Source organism: Takifugu rubripes, chromosome 5, assembly GCF_901000725.2.
Source record: "Takifugu rubripes chromosome 5, fTakRub1.2, whole genome shotgun sequence".
Classification (NCBI taxonomy): domain Eukaryota; kingdom Metazoa; phylum Chordata; class Actinopteri; order Tetraodontiformes; family Tetraodontidae; genus Takifugu; species Takifugu rubripes.
Genome location: NC_042289.1, coordinates 9,286,809 through 9,304,979, shown reverse-complemented (window position 1 = coordinate 9,304,979; position 18,171 = coordinate 9,286,809). Strand labels below are relative to the sequence as shown.

The following is an 18,171-nucleotide window of genomic DNA, read 5'->3' as shown; positions in this document are numbered from 1 at the left end:
AAAGGGAGGTGTTCAATCACACACATAACCTGGCTTATGTGCAGGTGCAAACAGTAATTAAATACATCAACAACCAGAACTCAATAAATAGAACACTAACATTGAAAGTTGCAAAAGATAACATTTACAACGAACAAAAACAGGGTTAACACCAACCTACAACTTATCATTTGGGTGCTAGAAGAAGAAACCCAAAAGTGGAGCTTTTACTTTGAAAGGGCAGTTACCGGACGTTAAAAGTAATGCCAAACACCACAACAACAAAAAAAAGATTTAGAAGGTCAATAATCACCCGGCTTATGGGGGTTTGTCAAAGTTTCGTGCCGTGCTGGGTTAGGCTGCTTTTATGTAGTTTGGTTTTTTTTTGCCCGAGTTTTTTATCGGCCCCCACCCCTGTGGCCCCCCTGTGGCCCTGGCTGCAGGGTGTCACTCCAATGACCGTCACGCTTCACCTCAGTGCCCCACATTGTCCACAAGAGGTCAGACATCCACAGCACAACGTGGAAACGCTCCTCGCGTCAAACGCAGCAGCCAGCGTCTCTTTTCTGCCTTGGAAATCGGATTAAAAATTGATTCGATTTTCAAATTATCACAGTTTTTATCAGAACGCACCAAAGACATCAAAGCTAATACAACGTAATCATATAAATGGCACTTTTATTGAGTTATTGGCTTTGAGGGTTGCTCTTGGAGCCACTTTCCCAGAATTTCTTTGTCATCTGTAGTCCGTTTAAATATGTTGATTTTCTCTCCTCAAACTTCGTTTCTCTCCTCACATCCTTCTAGCTTTCAGTTCCGCACTTGACTGAACACTGTCAGTCACGCCTTCTTTGATGGGGGAGGAGGCAGGGGGGGGGGGGGCAAGTTGATCCTTCAGACGCGCTCGGCCCTCGCTGCGGTTGCGCAACCCTCGACACAGTTCCGAAGATGTGATGGCAGGAGGAGAACACCCTCTGTGAGCTCCTGCACCACCTCCACTCGCCTCACCTGCTTGTCTTTAGTTAAAATTAGTATTTATTCTCTTGGAAGCTGGAGCTCCTCGAGCGCGCAGAGAGCTCCTGCAGCGCACGGCAAGTGTTTGGTGGGCGAACTTTCCCCAGCAGGAATGGCCGCCGCGAGGCTCGACTACGTCGCTCCGTGGTGGACCTACTGGCTGCACAATTTCCCACACTTTGACTTCCTCTTCCAGCCGGTGGACAACGCTTTCAGGCCGGAGGAGCAGAGCTACCAGCAGGTGGGTGGCCGCGCTCGCGGAATTTCCAACGCTTCCCACAAAACAAAGAGCGTTTGTGGACTTTTTGATCTCATATTAGATGTTCCGCAGTGATTCTTTTCACCAAGCTTTTCGTCGGAAAAAGTTTTCCGTTGCTCCGGTGTTGCTCTCAGATCAGGAAGTTAATGTCCGCCTACTGCTCCGCTCACATGATCACACATGACCTGTATTAAATTATTTCAAGTCATAAACAACCATGTTCCTCATGAAGTAGGAACCAGAACTCCATCACTGTCCCTTTAATCCATCCGGAGGATGTTGGAGGAACAAATAAAGGTTTTGGGAAAGGTCGGCGTCATCGACGTCACGACGAGGAATCTGGAACAGAACCTTCGTTGGTCTTTGTATCTTCTGAGGGAACGTTGAGCTGCAGACACGGATACACGCTGGCTCCTTAAATTAAATCAGACCCGCACTTTTATCCGGCCTCTTTCAAAGACTGTTCTTGCACGCCTCGGCTGCTTGGAACCATCAGCACCTGCGTGTCTAATTTACCAAACAATGGAGTGGAAAATGAGAGGAGAGCCGAGCTCCGGGCACGGCAGGATTATTCCAACCTGGGCAGGAGCTCCTCCAAGCGTGTCCTCAGAAATCAATGATCAGCTTTTGCACCTTCTCCCATAATAACAGTGAACAACTGCACAGCAGCTGTCTGGGCTCCAGCACCAGGAGGAAACACCTGCGGGCCAGCAGGTCCGCCCAGCTCAGCTCAACGGGTCCAGATGTTCTGATGAACCAGATTATACAATGTTCTGCCCCCCCCCCCCCCCCCCCATCTTAATCTGATGCAAACATCTAATTCTATATTTGCTCGCCCCTTGAGTCACCACAAAGGCCGCTCTGTTCCTCACTGTTAGGCGTTCCTCTTCTCTCTTCATCCTTCGGTCTTGAAATATTTTGTACACTCAGGAATCACAAGACTGGACGAAGGCCCCTGCGTCACATGACCCCCCCCCTCCCATCCAGTTTTTCCACAGCTAGGAAAATGAGTCCAGAGTCTCTGAGAATCTGATTTAATCGATCGATCCAACGAGTGTGTGACAAAGTGTAACGGTCGTTCTTCTTCTTACCCCCCCCCCCCCCCCCCCCCCCCAAAGTCTCTGATATTGCTGGCGTGCGTCGGTGCCGTCGGTCTGGGCCTGAGCCTGCTGGTCCTGGTGGTCTACCTGGTCTGTCTGTGCTGCTGCTGCCGGGACATAGACGAGGACACCAAGAAGCCCGAGGCCTGCTGCGTGACCTGGGTGGCCGTGGCGAGCGGGCTCATCCTCTGGTGAGTGGGAGAGGTCGAGATCAGGCGTCGATCCAGAATCCCAGTCGGCTTTCTGGTGGGAATCTTGTATTGTTTTTGATCTTTCCTGCTCAATACTGCCCCCATATTCGCAAGGAAACCCCTTTTTCTCCCTTTCAGAGAGCGCCTCTTAAATGATATTAAGAAATGAATTAATACATCCCATAAATGGAAGTCTGGCTCGATGATGTAACGCTGATATAAATCAGGTCCCGGCCGGTCCGTGTGGTTTTTTATGTGGTAAATCTTTTCCTTTTCGCCTCTTAAGATATTCTTTATTGTTTTCTCTGTTGTTAATAACGCGGTTTTATTGTTGAATCTTTAATAAGCTAAATGCGCCGCGCTGTTATCGACCAGAGCGCTAATTATTTACTCTAATGGCGCCATCCGTCTCTCCTCTCCAGCTGTTCATCCAGCGTGGCGTTACCGGGAACCCGCGCAACACCCGCCGATGGTCGTTGTTATGCAGTACAGCTCATGCTCCCCTGGATGAGGACCTGTCATAGCTGCTTTATTACCCTGTCGTTAGCGTCGTTATCACGCCCGTCGTTCCTCTGTTGTCAGCCGGAGCCCCAGTCAGCGGCTCATTACCCAGGTCACCGCGGCTCAGCAAGCTCGGCTAATTTCCCTTCAACCCGCTGCCACTTTCCAAACATCTGTGCAGTGACGGGAGAGTGACGGCGGGGGGGGGGGTCTGCTGGAGGGCCGACTGTGGCTTTCGTTGACCCGGTTGCTATGGCGAGCAAACAAAAGCACTGTGACTCTGATGTCATCTCATGACATCAGAGGCACATTATTGCTGGCGATATATGAGGAACGACTTCCGTTGACAAGGCGGAAACCTCCGACAGACTCGGGGAACGTGTGTGGTTCAATGCGTAGCTGACCTTTGACCTTTCCCTCGTCATAGGAGGGAACGGAGAATTTGGGCAACAGCGCTGATGTGAGAACGACTCACTTCAAACCAACCTATAAAAGCCCCTCAGAGACGCCTACAAAATAAAAGCATTGGGGTAATTGTCCGTAAGAGCCAAAATGGTGCCGGGATTCTGCACTGAGCCGGCTCGAAGGTGCTAAAACAGCGGAAAGACATTTTTAATGTGATTCTCTGGCTGAGAAATGCTAATTTCTCCGTAACTCCTTCATAATAAAAGTCACGGTGATTTACGGGCGTGTCGTGGGAGCGCTGAAAGCTCCGAGGTAATTGTGGCACCTCGGCCTTGATTATTATCATGTTATTAATTTAATCAAATTTTTATCTCCTTTTCTCCCCAGTTCTGCTGTGGGAGTGGGTTTCTATGGCAACAGCGAGGCCAACGATGGGGTGTATCAGCTGACATACTCGCTCCACAATGCCAATCAAACGCTGGGTGGCATCAATAACCTGGTGAGTGGGAATTCCAGAGCCGTTTCCTGTCCTTTATTCCCGCTGATGCCGTCACCATATGAGAGAAGAGACGCTTTTAACGGGCTGCTTCCCCCCCCCCGACAGTAATTTACAGCTGCATTAAAAGCCCCTCCTCTGCTAATGGGTGTACATCTGCCCCACACGGCAGCGCCTCCCCGCGGGGGGTCGGGATCCGCTTTTTTGGTCGCTGCGAAGGAATCGCCGCCCGAGGATTTGTAAATAGGGATTCTTTGCATCCACCTCCTGACCTGCATTCGGGGAAGTTATTTAGGAGGCTTATGATGGGGGGGGGGGGAGAGAGGAACAGGGCCCGGCAAGACGCAGTAATCGCAAGGAGGAAGAAGAGGATTAACTCCCATCTGTGGCGCATTAATGGAGTTTGAGCCTCTCCTCTCCACTCCTCTGCTGGCATCTGTAACATACATGCGTGTGCACGGGCAGGAGTCCTCTTTAAATTCCTCGTGCACGCACGTGTTGTATTAATGGGCAGACACAAACAGATTAGCAGGGGCTCTTTCGCTGCACATGAGGATGTTTGGCTGGCGCGATGATCTGGGTCATGGCGGATCAAAGGGATAAATTTGAGACGTACAATCACGGTCCGGCAGTAAATCCTACAGGCTTTTGTTAAAAAGAGGGTCAATTAAAGTTTTTTTGGTCGATTTCGGGAGCTTCGTCTCATCTTCCCGCACTTCTGCCAGATAAAAGTGCTCCCGGTTAGCCCTGAGTCTGATAAAATTAGCAGCGTTTTGAATCGCGGCTCACTCAGTGGTCTTGCTGTTGAGCAAAGCGCTGTTTTTACAGCAGTTTCGGCGAAGGCCGATGGTCTTTGTGACGGTTTGGGGGGGCTCTGGCAGGGCTGCGTGACAGGAAATGGTTAGCGGATGCAGTTAGCGGATGCAGTTAGCGGCGCGGCTCTTGTTCGTGTAGGACTAAGTAACTGAAATCCGGCATTGATGATCTCTTTCCACTGACTGAGTATTGATTCGGTCCTGTGAGCTGCATTATGGCAGGAGGAACCTGCCCCCCCAGGGGAACAAAAGCTTGTTTTTTTGCTAGCTCGCCAGATGCACACTCTTCGACTGATCCTTGTCCTCTTGCCACCCAGAGCTTCTCTTTTTCTTAACTTGAGCCTCCAATCATCGCTGTGCTTTGCCTTAACCACACATCCTCCTCTTGCTCACACTGGGTCGGTTTGCCCGCCGGCTCAGGACGGGAGCGAGCAAGTGTCCCCCGACATGCGTCCCTGCTCTAAGTCGAGGCCTTTCCCACCGTAAAGTGCGCCCGGTCCCACTGCGAGGGATCATCCTGGGCCACGGAGGGAAGGATTTAATGAGCAGGGCCGTTCCGTGTTCCGCCACTGAGGTATTTTAATTGTTTACAGAGATTCTCTGTTTCAACCTTTATTTCCGGTGAGAGATTTGGCCGCTCCAGCTCCTCGCCGCTGCCTGGAATTAACAAGGGGAGAACATGACGAATAGCTCTCGACTTACTGCGGGAATATATTTTAAACATAGCAATTTCTCTCTGAAAATGGTTCCGGTCTTGTTGGAACAGAATTATTACTACTTTCTGTACAATCCATCAGTCCCCTGAAAGCTTTTCTTCCCTCAGTATTTTATCACGCCTGCTTTTAAAGTGCCGTCGTGATTCTCATCGTAAAGGCGGCGGCATAAAGTCAGTGAAGGCGTCAGCAGAAGCGCTGGGCTGCATGCGAATCACCGCCGTCGCCTCCAACCTCACGTCTTATTTAATAGAGAGGAGCCCCCTTGTGACCCTTCTTCCAAAAACAAGATTAAATCCGTTTTAAGAGGAGATGGGGTCGCCCAGATTAGGGAAATGTGGATCACCCGCAGCAGCTGAAGCTTGATGGATCCCATTTCTCACACTCAGGCGTGCAGGCTGGCTGATAAGATCCGGGGCGTGGGGGCCGGGAGCTGTGAGAGATGATGAGCACAGAGGTGGGAAGTGGAGGCAGCTTCCTGGCATTCGCCCCTCTCCTCTGGGAGCGCCGGGTCAGAGGAGGCGGGGCCAGGGTCTGTTTTCCAGCCTCCTTTCTCAAGTCCGACTTCAGAGCTGGCTGAATTTAATCAGAACACCGTAACAGGTTTATCTCCGCTGCGGCGGGTTTCCACATTTGATAACGAAGATGTGGAAGGTGTGCAGGGAGGCAGCGGAGAGGAGATCAGAGCTAAGGGAGTCGTGGGCGGCGCCGACAGTTCAAGATTAGAACAGAAAGCATCTGCTCGGCATTAGCTGCCGCTCCTCCTCACGTGCGTTTAGCAAAGTGAGAGAGGCGCTTAGAGGATGCCGTCCCAGGAATGACGACGGGACACATTTGTCCCTACGTAGGCCACATCCAGTCCGCCCATCAGAACCAGAAAGGCCAGGACTGATGTGCTGTAATGGTTCCTGTTGGATCCCTGCCGACGATGGTGGTTCAGACACAACGGTCACACCTTCGTTTACCTGTAGGTGTCTCGGCACCATGGTAAAGCGGGTTTTCAGCAGGACCTGGGCTCTGGGCGGAGGAACCAATCTCTCGCTGTTGGCGTGGCGACTAAAATTGGCCCGTTTCTGGTGTCAGTGATGCTGTCAAAGCAGAAGCGGCTGTTTCTTTTCTGAAAGGCACTGTTTTCTGCTCATGTATTTACTCTCCTCCACCGCTCTCTTCTCACTATCAAAGACCCCTGTGATAACGGGTCTCCCCGGCATTGTTATCAACATTTCTCGCTAACTCTGTTTACCCAAATACACACACAGCGGGAAGTTAATCTTTTCTCTTGGGATTGACCCTTTTTGTTCTCAAACATTTCTCTTTTCTAATTTGCTTTTTCCTTTTTCCGCTCCTCACCCCGTTACCCTGACTTCCTCCCGTCTGGCCCATAATACACAGGTCGCCGGGTCCGCCGGCAACGTGGAAACCGGCCTCAAACAGCACCTGGAGCGGTTGGATGAAATCTTCGCCGCAAGGCCCGACTACCTCCAAACGCTGCGCTTCGTCCAGCTGATGGTCAACAACGTCGTCCGCGAGCTAACGGCCCTACCGGACATCAGCAAGGCTAACGTCGACGTGGCGTCCATCGCTGACCAGACAGCCTTGGCGGAGTATTACAGGTCGGAGCAGCTTAAGAGAGACATTTGATTTAACCTTTGACGACATGAAGATGCTGGACGTGATTTTGTTGATCTGCACATTGAACGGAGGCCGATATTGTGCGGCGTCTCTGTCTGAGCTAGCATGCTCTCAGGCCAGCGCCTGCACGGTTATTAGACCGTAAATGATCCGCTTACCTGCAGACCATTGCTCACATTGATTACAGTTTTTAGTTTGACGCTCTTTGAAAGGTGGGAATCAAAACATGGTGGGGAAAAAAAAAAGAAAAAGCCTGCAAGGAATAAATAATAAATCATCGGGCACAAATTTGAAGTGATTTTCAATCCCAGTTGCAACTGTGAGAGAAATTTCCTAGCGCGACTGTAATGTCACAATAATTTGACAGCAATTTAAATAGAAAGAGCAACACGCTTTGCTAAGAAGAGGCTTTTTTCTTCATCTTCTCATATTGCTTGACGGTAATTAAGGATCTGCTGTGTGTGTGTTGCCGTGGCGTCACCTCATCTGTCTGACTGCAGGGGCACAAATTTTTAAGAAAATAATGCAAACAATCCCTCTGAAGCTTGTTAAACCCTCCAGTGCTTTCACTCCTGAATCTGAAGCCTCTGCGAATCAGATCTTTTGCTGAGATTTCCCCCATTTGCTCTGCATGACCTTGACTGCGCCACTCCCCCCACCCCAGCTTCTTTTTGCGCGGCTGCTAAATGATGTCCGGCGCTGGCCGAGGCGGCCATGAATGACTCATGAGGACGGGCGCCCCGGCGAAGGACGTTTGCCGCGGTTGAAAAATTCATGTCTATGGATTTGTGGTGTTGAATTATTAAGCGAACAGGCCCGGAATTACCCGGAACAGATGGGCCCTAACTGGGAGACAAAGACGCGGATGTCCACCCCCCCCCCCCCCCCCCCCCCCCCACACACACACACACACCCCTCCCCCGCTCCAGCCATCAGTCAGTCGTTACACCAATGTTTTGTTTTCCCTGTCTCATAGGTGGCTGACCTATCTGCTGCTGCTGATCCTGGATCTGGTCATCTGTCTGGCCATGTGTCTGTGGATGGCCAAGCAGTCCCGGTGGCTCCTGATCACGTAGGTCCCCCCCCCCCCTCAGCGGAGGGATATGATGTGTGCAGCGTCCAGCCGCCCTGGCACCACTTACAGCAGCCCAGATAGAGTTACGTGGTTTTTTTCATAGCTCTGAGGAGCATCTCTGCCATTAAGAGCCGTGCTTTTGGTTCAAATAACGGAATCTTACGATAAAGTAATGCGATCCGGCGTGGAGAACAGATTCTTTGAGTAAATTACCACCGCTGGGACGGAGCTCTGAGGTCTGGCGGTCTGACGGGTGAATCAGCCGCCCGCGTTCCCATTTGCACAGTTTAGTGGAGCCTCGGCGTCGGCGGATGATGCTCGGGATCGCTCTCCGCGCCCGTCTCTGATGGGCCCCTCTAATGCCTATCGATCGCTCCGGCAGGATGAGCCCACCCCCTTAACTAATTAGGACGCACTCCTGGCTGCCTTATTGGTGCTTCCTTGATGGTCCGAGGAGCAAGATGAGAACTGAGATGGTTTCAGGGTGTTTTCAGCTAATTAAACCAACCGCTGATGTCCAACTGAATGACCCCCCCACCCCCCCACCTCCCGGTCTGACCTTTAGTCACGCTGGACCTCTGACTCAGGCAAACTTCTTCTGACCTTCATTGGGGCCAGCGTGTGTCCAAACATGGCGGAGCGACTTGCGCAGGGGTCAGCAGGTCCATTCATCCTGTGCTGGAAATCTCCACCGCATCGTCTAATTTCCGCCTCGGCAAAACAAAGCCGGAACCCCCGGCTCCTCGGCGAGGAGAATAAATCAGGTTAAGCAGGTGGGAAAGGAACTGTTGGTACAAAGTGACTCATCTGCTTCTCTCCATCCTCTTTGTCTCCGTATGTACCCCCCCTCCCTGCAGAATCATGGCGTTTGGAGCGCTGTCTCTGATCCTCAGCTGGGCCTCGCTGGGAGCCGGCGCCGCTACGGCTGTGGTGAGAACCGGCGTTCTCTCAAATCTCATCCCCTTTGCTTCTTTTTTTTTCATTGTGTGCGTGTTTGTCTGTGCTTGTGTTTAATTGGACCCCCGGGCGATCTAACAATCCTGTTAAGATGCAGACACGAACCCACGGGTCCGGGTGGACGTTCAGCTCCCCGGGCCTCGCAATTATTTCTCAAGGGTACGACTGTCAATAGGCAAATGTCCTCAGACGGCGGCTGCTGTTGAAGAACGCCACTTTCTTTGGCTGAGAGCGCAACAGTTCATCTGTGGTCATGAGCAGGAAAAGCCCCCCTTCCTGTCGGTTAATCAAGCGTCATCCCCCCCCCCCCGCTTTCCTAGCATTAATTGCAAGTTGCCTTCTTTAAAAAGCTCGTCTTAATTGTCCTTCCTGTTCTGAAGTGTTTGTCTCTGGCTCCGCGTCAGCTCCCAGTCCTCGACCTCCTCGCCCTTCGGTAAACCGTCTAATCTGGATTAGCCGGCGCCGCTTCACATCTGGACAGCTGTTTTGATGCGAGGCGGCGGGACATTAACTCCCCCTGCGGTTCCCGGGGCTTCTCGTTTCACCTCAGAATCAGATTAGTGGGACTGAATCCACGGCTGGGCGTCGCTGATTATCGTACAGGACGACCCTGCGTTGAAACCTCCGAGTTATCCTCAGTGGGGGGTCTCAGACCCGACTCAGCTCAGGTCACCAAAATTCCCAGCCCAGCCACACCAGAGGGGATCATTAAAGAACACGTTCCTTCAAAGAACGGGTTCAAATCCGGGCAGAACTGCACTGTGCACAAACATTCTGCCTCCTGGAAGGAAGGTGGTTGATGGCGGCGTCCCAGAAAATACTTGTAAATTTACATATGCATGCATATTTGATGCCGGGAAGCGAAAAACAAAATGTCCCTGCAAGGGGACGGAGGGGAGGGGGCAGGGAGGCACGTCTCAGAGATGCTTTGGGCTGGTGAAACGGGCGTGGAACCAGCCACCGTGCTCCCCGCTCGCACCCGCTTCTTTTGACCCGGCTGACGGAGCCGAAAAATAAGGCAGCGGGTAGAAAACTCAGCCGGGGAGGAACTCGGCTCTTTTCTGTTACCTGGTAAACGAGGGATGTTCGCGTTATTTCACCGTCGGACCGCATCGTTTCGAAGGCGCCGTGCGCGGACTGTTCACACGGGCGCGTCATTGACCCTCAAATAGCTTTAATCTGGATTGAATCGGTCCTCCGCGTCAGCAAAGCACAACCGGACAACGTGGTCGATCCAGTCTCAGCTCTCCTGAGGCATATAGTGCCTTTTCCGTGTGTGTGTGTGTGTGTGCCAGAGTGTTTTGTCTGAGGGACTGTCAATGCTCGCCCATTGCCACGCCAGTGTTACTGGGAGCTGGATAAACGCGGCGCTGTGGCGGGCCGACTGGATTACAGCGTGTCCTTGTTCTCCCACAGGGCGCCAGCGACTTCTGCGTCTCTCCAGACAAATTTATTGTAAACCAGACCAAGGATTTCCTCAGCGCAGGTAATTGATCTGCACTAACAGAATCAGGGAGGTGGCGGCGGTGGCGGTGGCACGGAGACGGCGTCCTAATCGCTTTCTCTCTCTCTCTGTCTCTGTCTCTCTCTGTCTCTCTGTCTCTCTGTCTCTGTCTCTGTCTCTCTCTGTCTGTCTGTCTCTCGGTCTCTCTCTCTGTCTCTCTCTGTATCTCTGTCTCTCTGTCTCTGTCTCTGTCTCTGTCTCTCTCTGTCTCTCTCTGTGTCTCTGTCTCTCTGTCTCTCTCTGTATCTCTGTCTCTCTGTCTCTGTCTCTGTCTCTCTCTGTCTCTCTCTGTGTCTCTGTCTCTCTGTCTCTCTCTGTCTCTGTCTCTGTCTCTCTCTGTCTCTGTCTCTCTGTCTCTCTGTCTCTCTCTGTCTCTCTGTCTCTCTCTGTCTCTCTGTGTCTGTCTCTCTGTCTCTCTCTGTCTCTGTCTCTCTCTGTCTCTGTCTCTCTGTCTCTGTCTCTCTGTCTCTCTCTGTCTCTCTGTCTCTGTCTCTCTCTGTCTCTCGGTCTCTCTCTCTGTCTCTCTCTGTATCTCTGTCTCTCTGTCTCTGTCTCTCTCTGTCTGTCTGTCTCTCGGTCTCTGTCTCTCTGTCTCTGTCTCTCTCTGTCTGTCTGTCTCTCGGTCTCTCTCTCTGTCTCTCTCTGTATCTCTGTCTCTCTGTCTCTGTCTCTCTCTGTCTCTCTCTGTCTCTCTGTCTCTCCCCTCCAGATATCGCCCACTATTACCTGTTCTGCAGCCCCGGCCTTCCAAACCCCTTTCAGCAGGTATCGACCACCAGTCACGCCTGTGCATGTTTATTCCACTTTTTAAATGAAGGTTCCCTCGTCGATACTGATCTAGATGAGGGGCCCGGGTCCAGTCCTCCAGGGCCGCACACGAGCCGGGTTTTCTATCCTACCAGGTAGAAAACGGACTGGATCTTCCCTGCCCCGATCTAGATGGACTTAGAAGACGCTTTGTGTTCTGAATGCGATTTGTTTCAACTCTTTTCTGTTTCTGATGCATTCCACGCGCGCGTTAGCGGAAAATAACTCTCGCGCGGGCGACACGAGCCCGGGGCGCAACACAATGTCAGTGATCGTCACACCGCACGGAGGTCAGAGGTCACAGCTACTTCCTCTTTGGTGGGCGGTGCCAACGAAAGAGGCTAAATCTCTGAGCAGTAATTGTGACACACTCATGTTTAGTTACAGCAGCCATTAAGAGATTAATGTGTTTGTGTGGCGCGTTTGGTGGCTTAGTTGATATAAATATTGCTCTTTTGTTCCGGGTGTGAGATAGGGAGGAGGAGGGGCGTGACCATCGGATAATCTGGAACTATCTGTCTGCAACGAAGCGTGTCCTCTTATTAAGCGCATTATAAAGCCTTATTTAACACCAAATTACTTTTCCTGACATGCTGCCGCGAAACAAAGAGCCGCCTAATGCGATCCACCCGCTGTTTGTGGCGGGCGATTATGTCTCCGCAGTCGCTGACGGTCTGCCAGCGCTCCCTGACCACCATGCAAATCCAGGTCCAGGGCCTGCTGCAGTTCTCCACGCCGTTCTTCCCCACCGCGCGGGTAAGCGGCCGCCCGGGCGAACCGTTGCTCCTCAGCGAAGTAATGACTGTCCGCGCTCTCTCGTTACGCAGAGAGACCTTCTGGGGATCCAGCGACTCTTGAACTCCACAGAGTTCAACGTGCACCAGCTAACAGCCCTGCTCGACTGCCGTGGGCTGCACAAGGTACGGCCCGAGTCCCAGCGGGATGCTTTTTTTTGTTTAATAGGGCTGTTTTGTAGTGAGCATCAATGCCACATGGAGGAGTAAAAGCCCTCCACCACTTCCTTATCTCGCTGCACATCTCAGACTGACGTGGTTAAATTAAATTCTCACTGGCTGTATTAACCGCCCCCAGTTTTTCTCTCTTAAAAGGATACTTTGGATGTTGTATCTTGCAGAATGTCAGCTTTATCTGTGGGGAGAAGAAAATGTCTCACTGATTAAATAGCGCCTTGACAACAGCTAGACCCCCTCAAGACTTCAGTTTTGCTTGTTCCCACGTCCCGGGGTCCTCTATAAGGAGTAAACAGCCCCTAATATGACAGTTTTCATTTTAAATGACAGTAGAGCTCTTCCACTGGAGCCAAATGAAAGCATGCTATTCCCAAACATTCCGTGTGGACCTGGAGTGTACTAAAAGGGAATGTGGCTGGACTACTTCCTTTCTATCCATTCTTCTAGGACTACCTGGACGCCCTAATGGGTGTGTGCTACGACGGGGTCGAAGGCCTCCTTTACCTCTCTTTGTTTTCTCTACTCGCCGCCTGTGCGCTCTCCATCATGCTGTGTATAATTTTCCGATTCTGGACACTAATAGGCAGCAGGTCAGCACCCAAGCAACCCTTTTAAACCATTACGCGCTGCCCCGCCATGCATTAACGCGCCTTCTCTGTCTCCGCCCGTGTCGCCCAGAGACAAAGAGTACGACGACATAGACGAGGAGGATCCGTTCAACCCCGAGGCGAGGCGGATATCCTACCACTCCAGAAGGTCTAACATCCAGAGTTTTTGTAGCTATACCAGCAGCATGAGTAGCCAGGCCAGCCTCCCCACACCTCCGCAAACTGCCTCTAATGTCTTACCGCCTCCTGAATACATGTAAGATCAGGCAGCTGATGACATCACGTCAGTATGTGTGTGTTTAATCTCTTACCACCTTTCTGTCCTCTCGGGGGTAGGAACCAGTCCATGCTGTTCGGAGGGAACCCTCAATACGAGAACGTGCCGCTGATAGGGAGAGGATCCCCGCCTCCTCTGGTGCGTTGGTCCTACGGTCAACCTCTTGTGTCCCTAGTGTGAGGAGGAGGGTGATGGCCCCCACTGCTTCATCACTAACACACAGCATGCACAGCAGCTCCGTCTAACATGGCAACCACTCTGTACAGATCCCAACGATGGGAACAGGCAGTTGGGAATGGTGGGAGTGCGCCCTCTGGTGGTCGCGTAACGAACTGATTGTTTTATACTTGAAATCTATGTGATTATTTTTTTAATTTAACTGTTTTCCTTAAATGGGCGGCCAGTAAATTAATGAAGGTGTTCTTTTTGAGTCGGCGTTATGTTAAACTTTTTGACGTGCAGCCCTCGGTGCAGCTGATAGAGGGATTCTTTAAATATTGCCTTAGAGCTTTACCCAGCTTTCTGCTTCCTTTTCTGCTTACACCAATTTGTTTGGAATCCGAGCAGCGTTGCTGTTCTGTTTGCGCAGCGCACTCCCCACCGCAGTGGCAGAATACAAAAGACTTGACTTTGGAGAACTTTCTGGAAAAGGAGGGAGAGTGAGAGTGCACAGTTGCTTAAATATTGTTAGCGCGACCCATCTGACTTGTGCTCCTTTCACAGAGAAGTATATTTTGCATATTTTCTCCCAAAAAAAAAAAGTTTGAATTTTTGTTGGTCGTGGTTAAAGGGCATATCTAACTGCTGAATATTAAACACTGCTGTGTGACTAACCTTTTTGATTTCCCTTTTCCCCGCTCAGACCTTTAAAAATCCAAAGTTTGCTTTGTTTTTTTTGTTGTCGTCTGCCTCTCGGGTCTAACTCTCATTCCACTTCCGGGCTGTCCTCTCTAATAACGCTCGCTAAATTGAACGTTTTAATCCAATAACCTCGAGACTCCCATAAAGCTCCTGCTGTGCGTCGGCCGGGTGCCTTCCTCAGAGCGCTTCCACGTGAGTGTCACTTGCTCTGCGTCCCTCTTCTCCATTCGCTCTCACCTGATTCCTCATCTTCATCCTGACTATCATGCAGCTCATCGACCCAGAACCCCGTCAGAACCCTTCATCAGCAAGTATTCAAGCTGTGGTTTTCTATGCTAATCTGTGTTTTGACCTCTGCCCTCTGCAGTATACGCCCACTATGAGGAACACCTATCTGTCTATGACTGACGCCCAGGTCAGACACTTTGGCACCGACTTCCACGTGTAGCTCCACGCTGGCTGAATCGCCGTCCGGGAGCTGCAGACACACCTCTGATGCTGAGACGGGAGACGGTCATCTCAGTGACAGACTCGCATGGGTCTGATGCTGCGACGGGTGCAGAGCCTGGCGCCAGCGTTTGCATTTCTTGGAGATTTTGGAGCTTTTGAACTGACAGAATTTCAATAAAAATGGTTTTTTTTGTATCATGTTCTGGTGGCCTGCATGGATCTGATCAGTGCTTTGAAAGCATATGGATGACTTTAACCCTCACGAAATCCTCTTTCAAATTTATTTGTTTGGGAGAATTTCAGCTTTTTGGGCATCTTTTTTTGATTTTTCTAGGACGTTTGCCCAAATTTTCCTCCTTGAAGAGTGTTGTTTTTGTTCTAATGCTGTGCGACTATTGTGGGTCTGCTGATCAGAGTGAGACGTTGCTGATGCTTTTGTTTTGAACACTGACGTGTTTGAAAGTCTCTTGGATTAAATAAAGGAATTTATTTAATTCACAGTATTTATTACTGCTGTCTTTGCTGGAGATTTACTTTTTGTGACGCTTGGAGTAAAAATGTTCCTCTGGGTATTTCCACAGAGTCTCATCGTTTTAGGGGAAGTTAGCATTTCTCCAATGTGACTCGGGAGGGGCAATTTGATTGGGATCACATTTGTCCATGAATTACTAAAGCCAGAAAAGCTTTTGTAGTTTCATCAAACTGTGTATTTTGGCAGAATTCAAATGAGATGCACCCTCACATGCAATCTACAAGAAATTTAAGGAACATAAAGTTAGCATATAACACTAACACTGGTTCTTGGAAGGGTGAGGGTTAATCCATCCAATAGCCAAGCCCTGCTGCCATTTTAGAGAGACATATAGATAACATATACACAGAGACATACACAATATACTGAAAACACCAAAAATGAGTTTAGAATAATAATGTAACTTGATATCCACATGCATGTTTTGGGAGATTATTCCATTTTTTTATTGAACACAGTAGGAAATTTAATAAATGTAATACAATTATCTGTTGAGACTGAGCTTTATTAGTAATAATATAAACGAGTGTTTTGTTTCTGTTATGAGTCAAACCGTCTCTATTGTCCTTTTCCACCTTCCGTAGAAAACAGGGCGGACCTGTGGACATGACGTCACACGGTTAGCCTGTCAGCTAGCTGTTTTGGCTCTTTATTGTCATGGGAAAATGTGCGATTAACGTTGATATTTTGCCTATTGACGGGGGCGGGTGTTTAGGGGATGTGGCTAAATAATGGGCACAGTGTTTGGGAGAAAGAGTCAACCTTCACGTGTAACGGAACAAGACAAAGCCATCTTGGTGAGCTGAAAGCGGCTGTAGCAGCAGATTAGTCCCGCTATGCTAATAGGTGATGGCTAATAGGTGGTTTCCTGTCAATGAATAACCTTTTAAATGTCTTAAAGAGGCAGTTAGTTGGCCTGATCTAGCTCTGACTGATCAGTTAATCATCTGATTAGTTCCGAAAGAACACACGGCAGTGTTTTTAATGACCCGCTTTCTTTTTGTTTTGGTTTGTTTTGGTTTATTCAGCAATTAAAGCAGCAGAGAGATAAACTGAAACAGTACCAAAAGAGAATCACTCTGCAACTGGAGAAAGAGCGACTTCTGGCAAAGCAGTTGCTAAAAGATGGCAGAAAAGAGTAAGAATGCATTTAAAGTGTGTGTGTGTCTGGATGCAGATGTTCAACCAAGTCACTGGGATCACCATGTGGAAGTTTATGTGGTATATTTAGGCCCCAATCTGAAGAAAGTGATGATGGAATGTGTTTTGTTTTGGTTTTTGCTGCTTTATTTTTATGTCGCATATGCAGAAAAGCACTGTTACTCCTGAAGAAAAAGCGATATCAGGATCAGCTTCTGGACAAGACTGAAAACCAGGTTTCAACTCTAGAGCTGATGGTAGGTTCTATCATATCTGTTGCTTCACATTTAAAGGCAGTTTGAACACTCAATAAACCACGATTAAGTCATTTTGGACTTGCAGTCAGTTCTGATGTCCATTCCTGTGGAATTCAGTGCTCTAACTAACGCCCTCTCTCACCAGGTTCACGATATTGAGTTCATGCAAATTGAGATAAGAGTCATCGAAGGCCTCAAAGTTGGCAACGAGTGCCTGAAGAGCATGCATGAGGTACTTGCTTTCCCACATTTTGTTCTTAGAAATATTCCTATTTATGTGATAACGCGCCCTCCGCTTATGCATCTGTGAGTACAGTTATGAGATGGAAAAAAATGTGCCCTGATAAGCACAATTTCTTCCATCTAAATCTCCGGTTGCCGCTGAAGCAGCAGCGCCAGTTTGTGGTTTGTGTTAGCATAGCTGTTGCACATTGTTTGAAGATTAAAGGATTAAGTAGCAAAGCCTTGACTACAGCGGCGTGACTGCCGCTCAGATCCAGCGCCGGAGTCTGGAAATTTACAAGCCAGCCAAATAAAAAAATAAATCTTTGCACACCAAACAGCAGCTTTCGCTGAGTTTCCCTTCTGTAACTTTCTGTTTCTCGCTCGTGACAGATCATGTCGATGGAGGATGTGGAGAGAATCCTGGATGAGACGCAGGAGTCGGTCGAATATCAGAGGGTAAAAATCTAAATGTGTGGAACAGCAAAACTACCGATCAGCTGCGTTGAACTGGTTTTATAGAAGAGATGCTTCGGTCTGTCTCCCTTTTGGCTGCGGCAGCACATCGATGAAATGCTGGCTGGAGCCTTGACGCAGGAGGACGAGGACGCCGTTTTAGCAGAGCTAGACGCGATCACTCAGGTGTGCACGGGACTGAATGCTTTATTGTTGCCTTTCTCACGGTCACATGTGGGGCAGGTGGCTGAAGACATCAGCTGCAGCCCAGCGCAGGGGGTGCAGGGGAGAGGGAATCACTCTGACGGACGCCTGCTTGAAGGATAATTCGGTGCATAATTGTGATTTGATTATTAAACAGGGAGATGATGTAGCACTTCCAGAGGTCCCCACCGAGCCGGTCCCACAGCGCCCCCCAGAGGCCGAGCCGGGTAGCTGCTGTTCTTTCTGACTCCTCTAATATGTATATTTTTGTTCTAACTGATGCTTTTCTTTTGTTGCTACAGGGCGGAAAGAAGCAAAGAAAAAAGAGGACAGAGAGATGTTAGCAGCTTAAGGCGCTGGATTTCATCGCTTGTCATTTCTGTATTTATATTAATTTATTTTTTAAATTTTTAGCACTTTAAGACTCGATAGCTTCACACTTTTACACCAATAACACTGTGTCTGTCTCAGCCTCACTGCCCCGTATCAAAGAATTAAAAAGATATGTCTTTGAAGAAAATACTGTTTTTTGGCTGTTTATATGCGTAGTTATATATTATATATATAAACCTGTGGCAACACAAGGTTCTCCTGGCCTTCTGCCTGTTTTCCTGCTTCTCCAGCAGAGGGCGCCATTTGCCAAGTTTATTTTAACCCCGTCAACAAACAGGTGTTTTTATTTGCGCGTTTGCGGCTTTGACAGAGAGCAGGATGTTTATGTTGCTCATATGTGGGAGATGTTTAG

The 18,171-nt window shown here is 49.6% G+C and overlaps 2 protein-coding genes across 6 annotated transcripts; both read left to right on the top strand.

Moving 5' to 3' along the window:
* The first annotated feature begins 854 nt into the window (after positions 1-854).
* On the top strand, positions 855-15,118 carry LOC101072688 (protein tweety homolog 2-like). 5 transcript variants are annotated; one of them, XM_029836587.1, is made up of 15 exons: positions 858-955; positions 1,030-1,234; positions 2,371-2,543; positions 3,837-3,948; positions 6,866-7,086; positions 8,082-8,177; positions 9,038-9,110; positions 10,554-10,623; positions 11,351-11,406; positions 12,112-12,204; positions 12,276-12,368; positions 12,867-13,009; positions 13,098-13,175; positions 13,364-13,442; positions 14,533-15,118. In XM_029836587.1, the coding sequence occupies exons 1-15, from the start codon at positions 933-935 to the stop codon at positions 14,611-14,613; spliced, it is 1,596 nt and encodes a 531-aa protein (XP_029692447.1). In that variant the 5' UTR covers positions 858-932; the 3' UTR covers positions 14,614-15,118. The 5 variants fall into 5 exon arrangements, 4 of the variants coding, with proteins under 4 accessions (XP_029692448.1, XP_029692447.1, XP_011602328.2 ...); XM_011604026.2 differs by having other exon boundaries at positions 861-955; positions 13,098-13,283; XM_029836588.1 differs by lacking the exon at positions 12,867-13,009 and having other exon boundaries at positions 855-955.
* Positions 15,119-15,730: 612 nt separating this feature from the next.
* LOC101067383 (charged multivesicular body protein 6-like) lies at positions 15,731-17,946 on the top strand. Its single transcript, XM_003964694.3, has 8 exons — positions 15,731-15,944; positions 16,176-16,285; positions 16,457-16,544; positions 16,690-16,776; positions 17,160-17,225; positions 17,328-17,408; positions 17,584-17,653; positions 17,729-17,946. The coding sequence occupies exons 1-8, from the start codon at positions 15,879-15,881 to the stop codon at positions 17,776-17,778; spliced, it is 618 nt and encodes a 205-aa protein (XP_003964743.1). The 5' UTR covers positions 15,731-15,878; the 3' UTR covers positions 17,779-17,946.
* Positions 17,947-18,171: the final 225 nt, after the last annotated feature.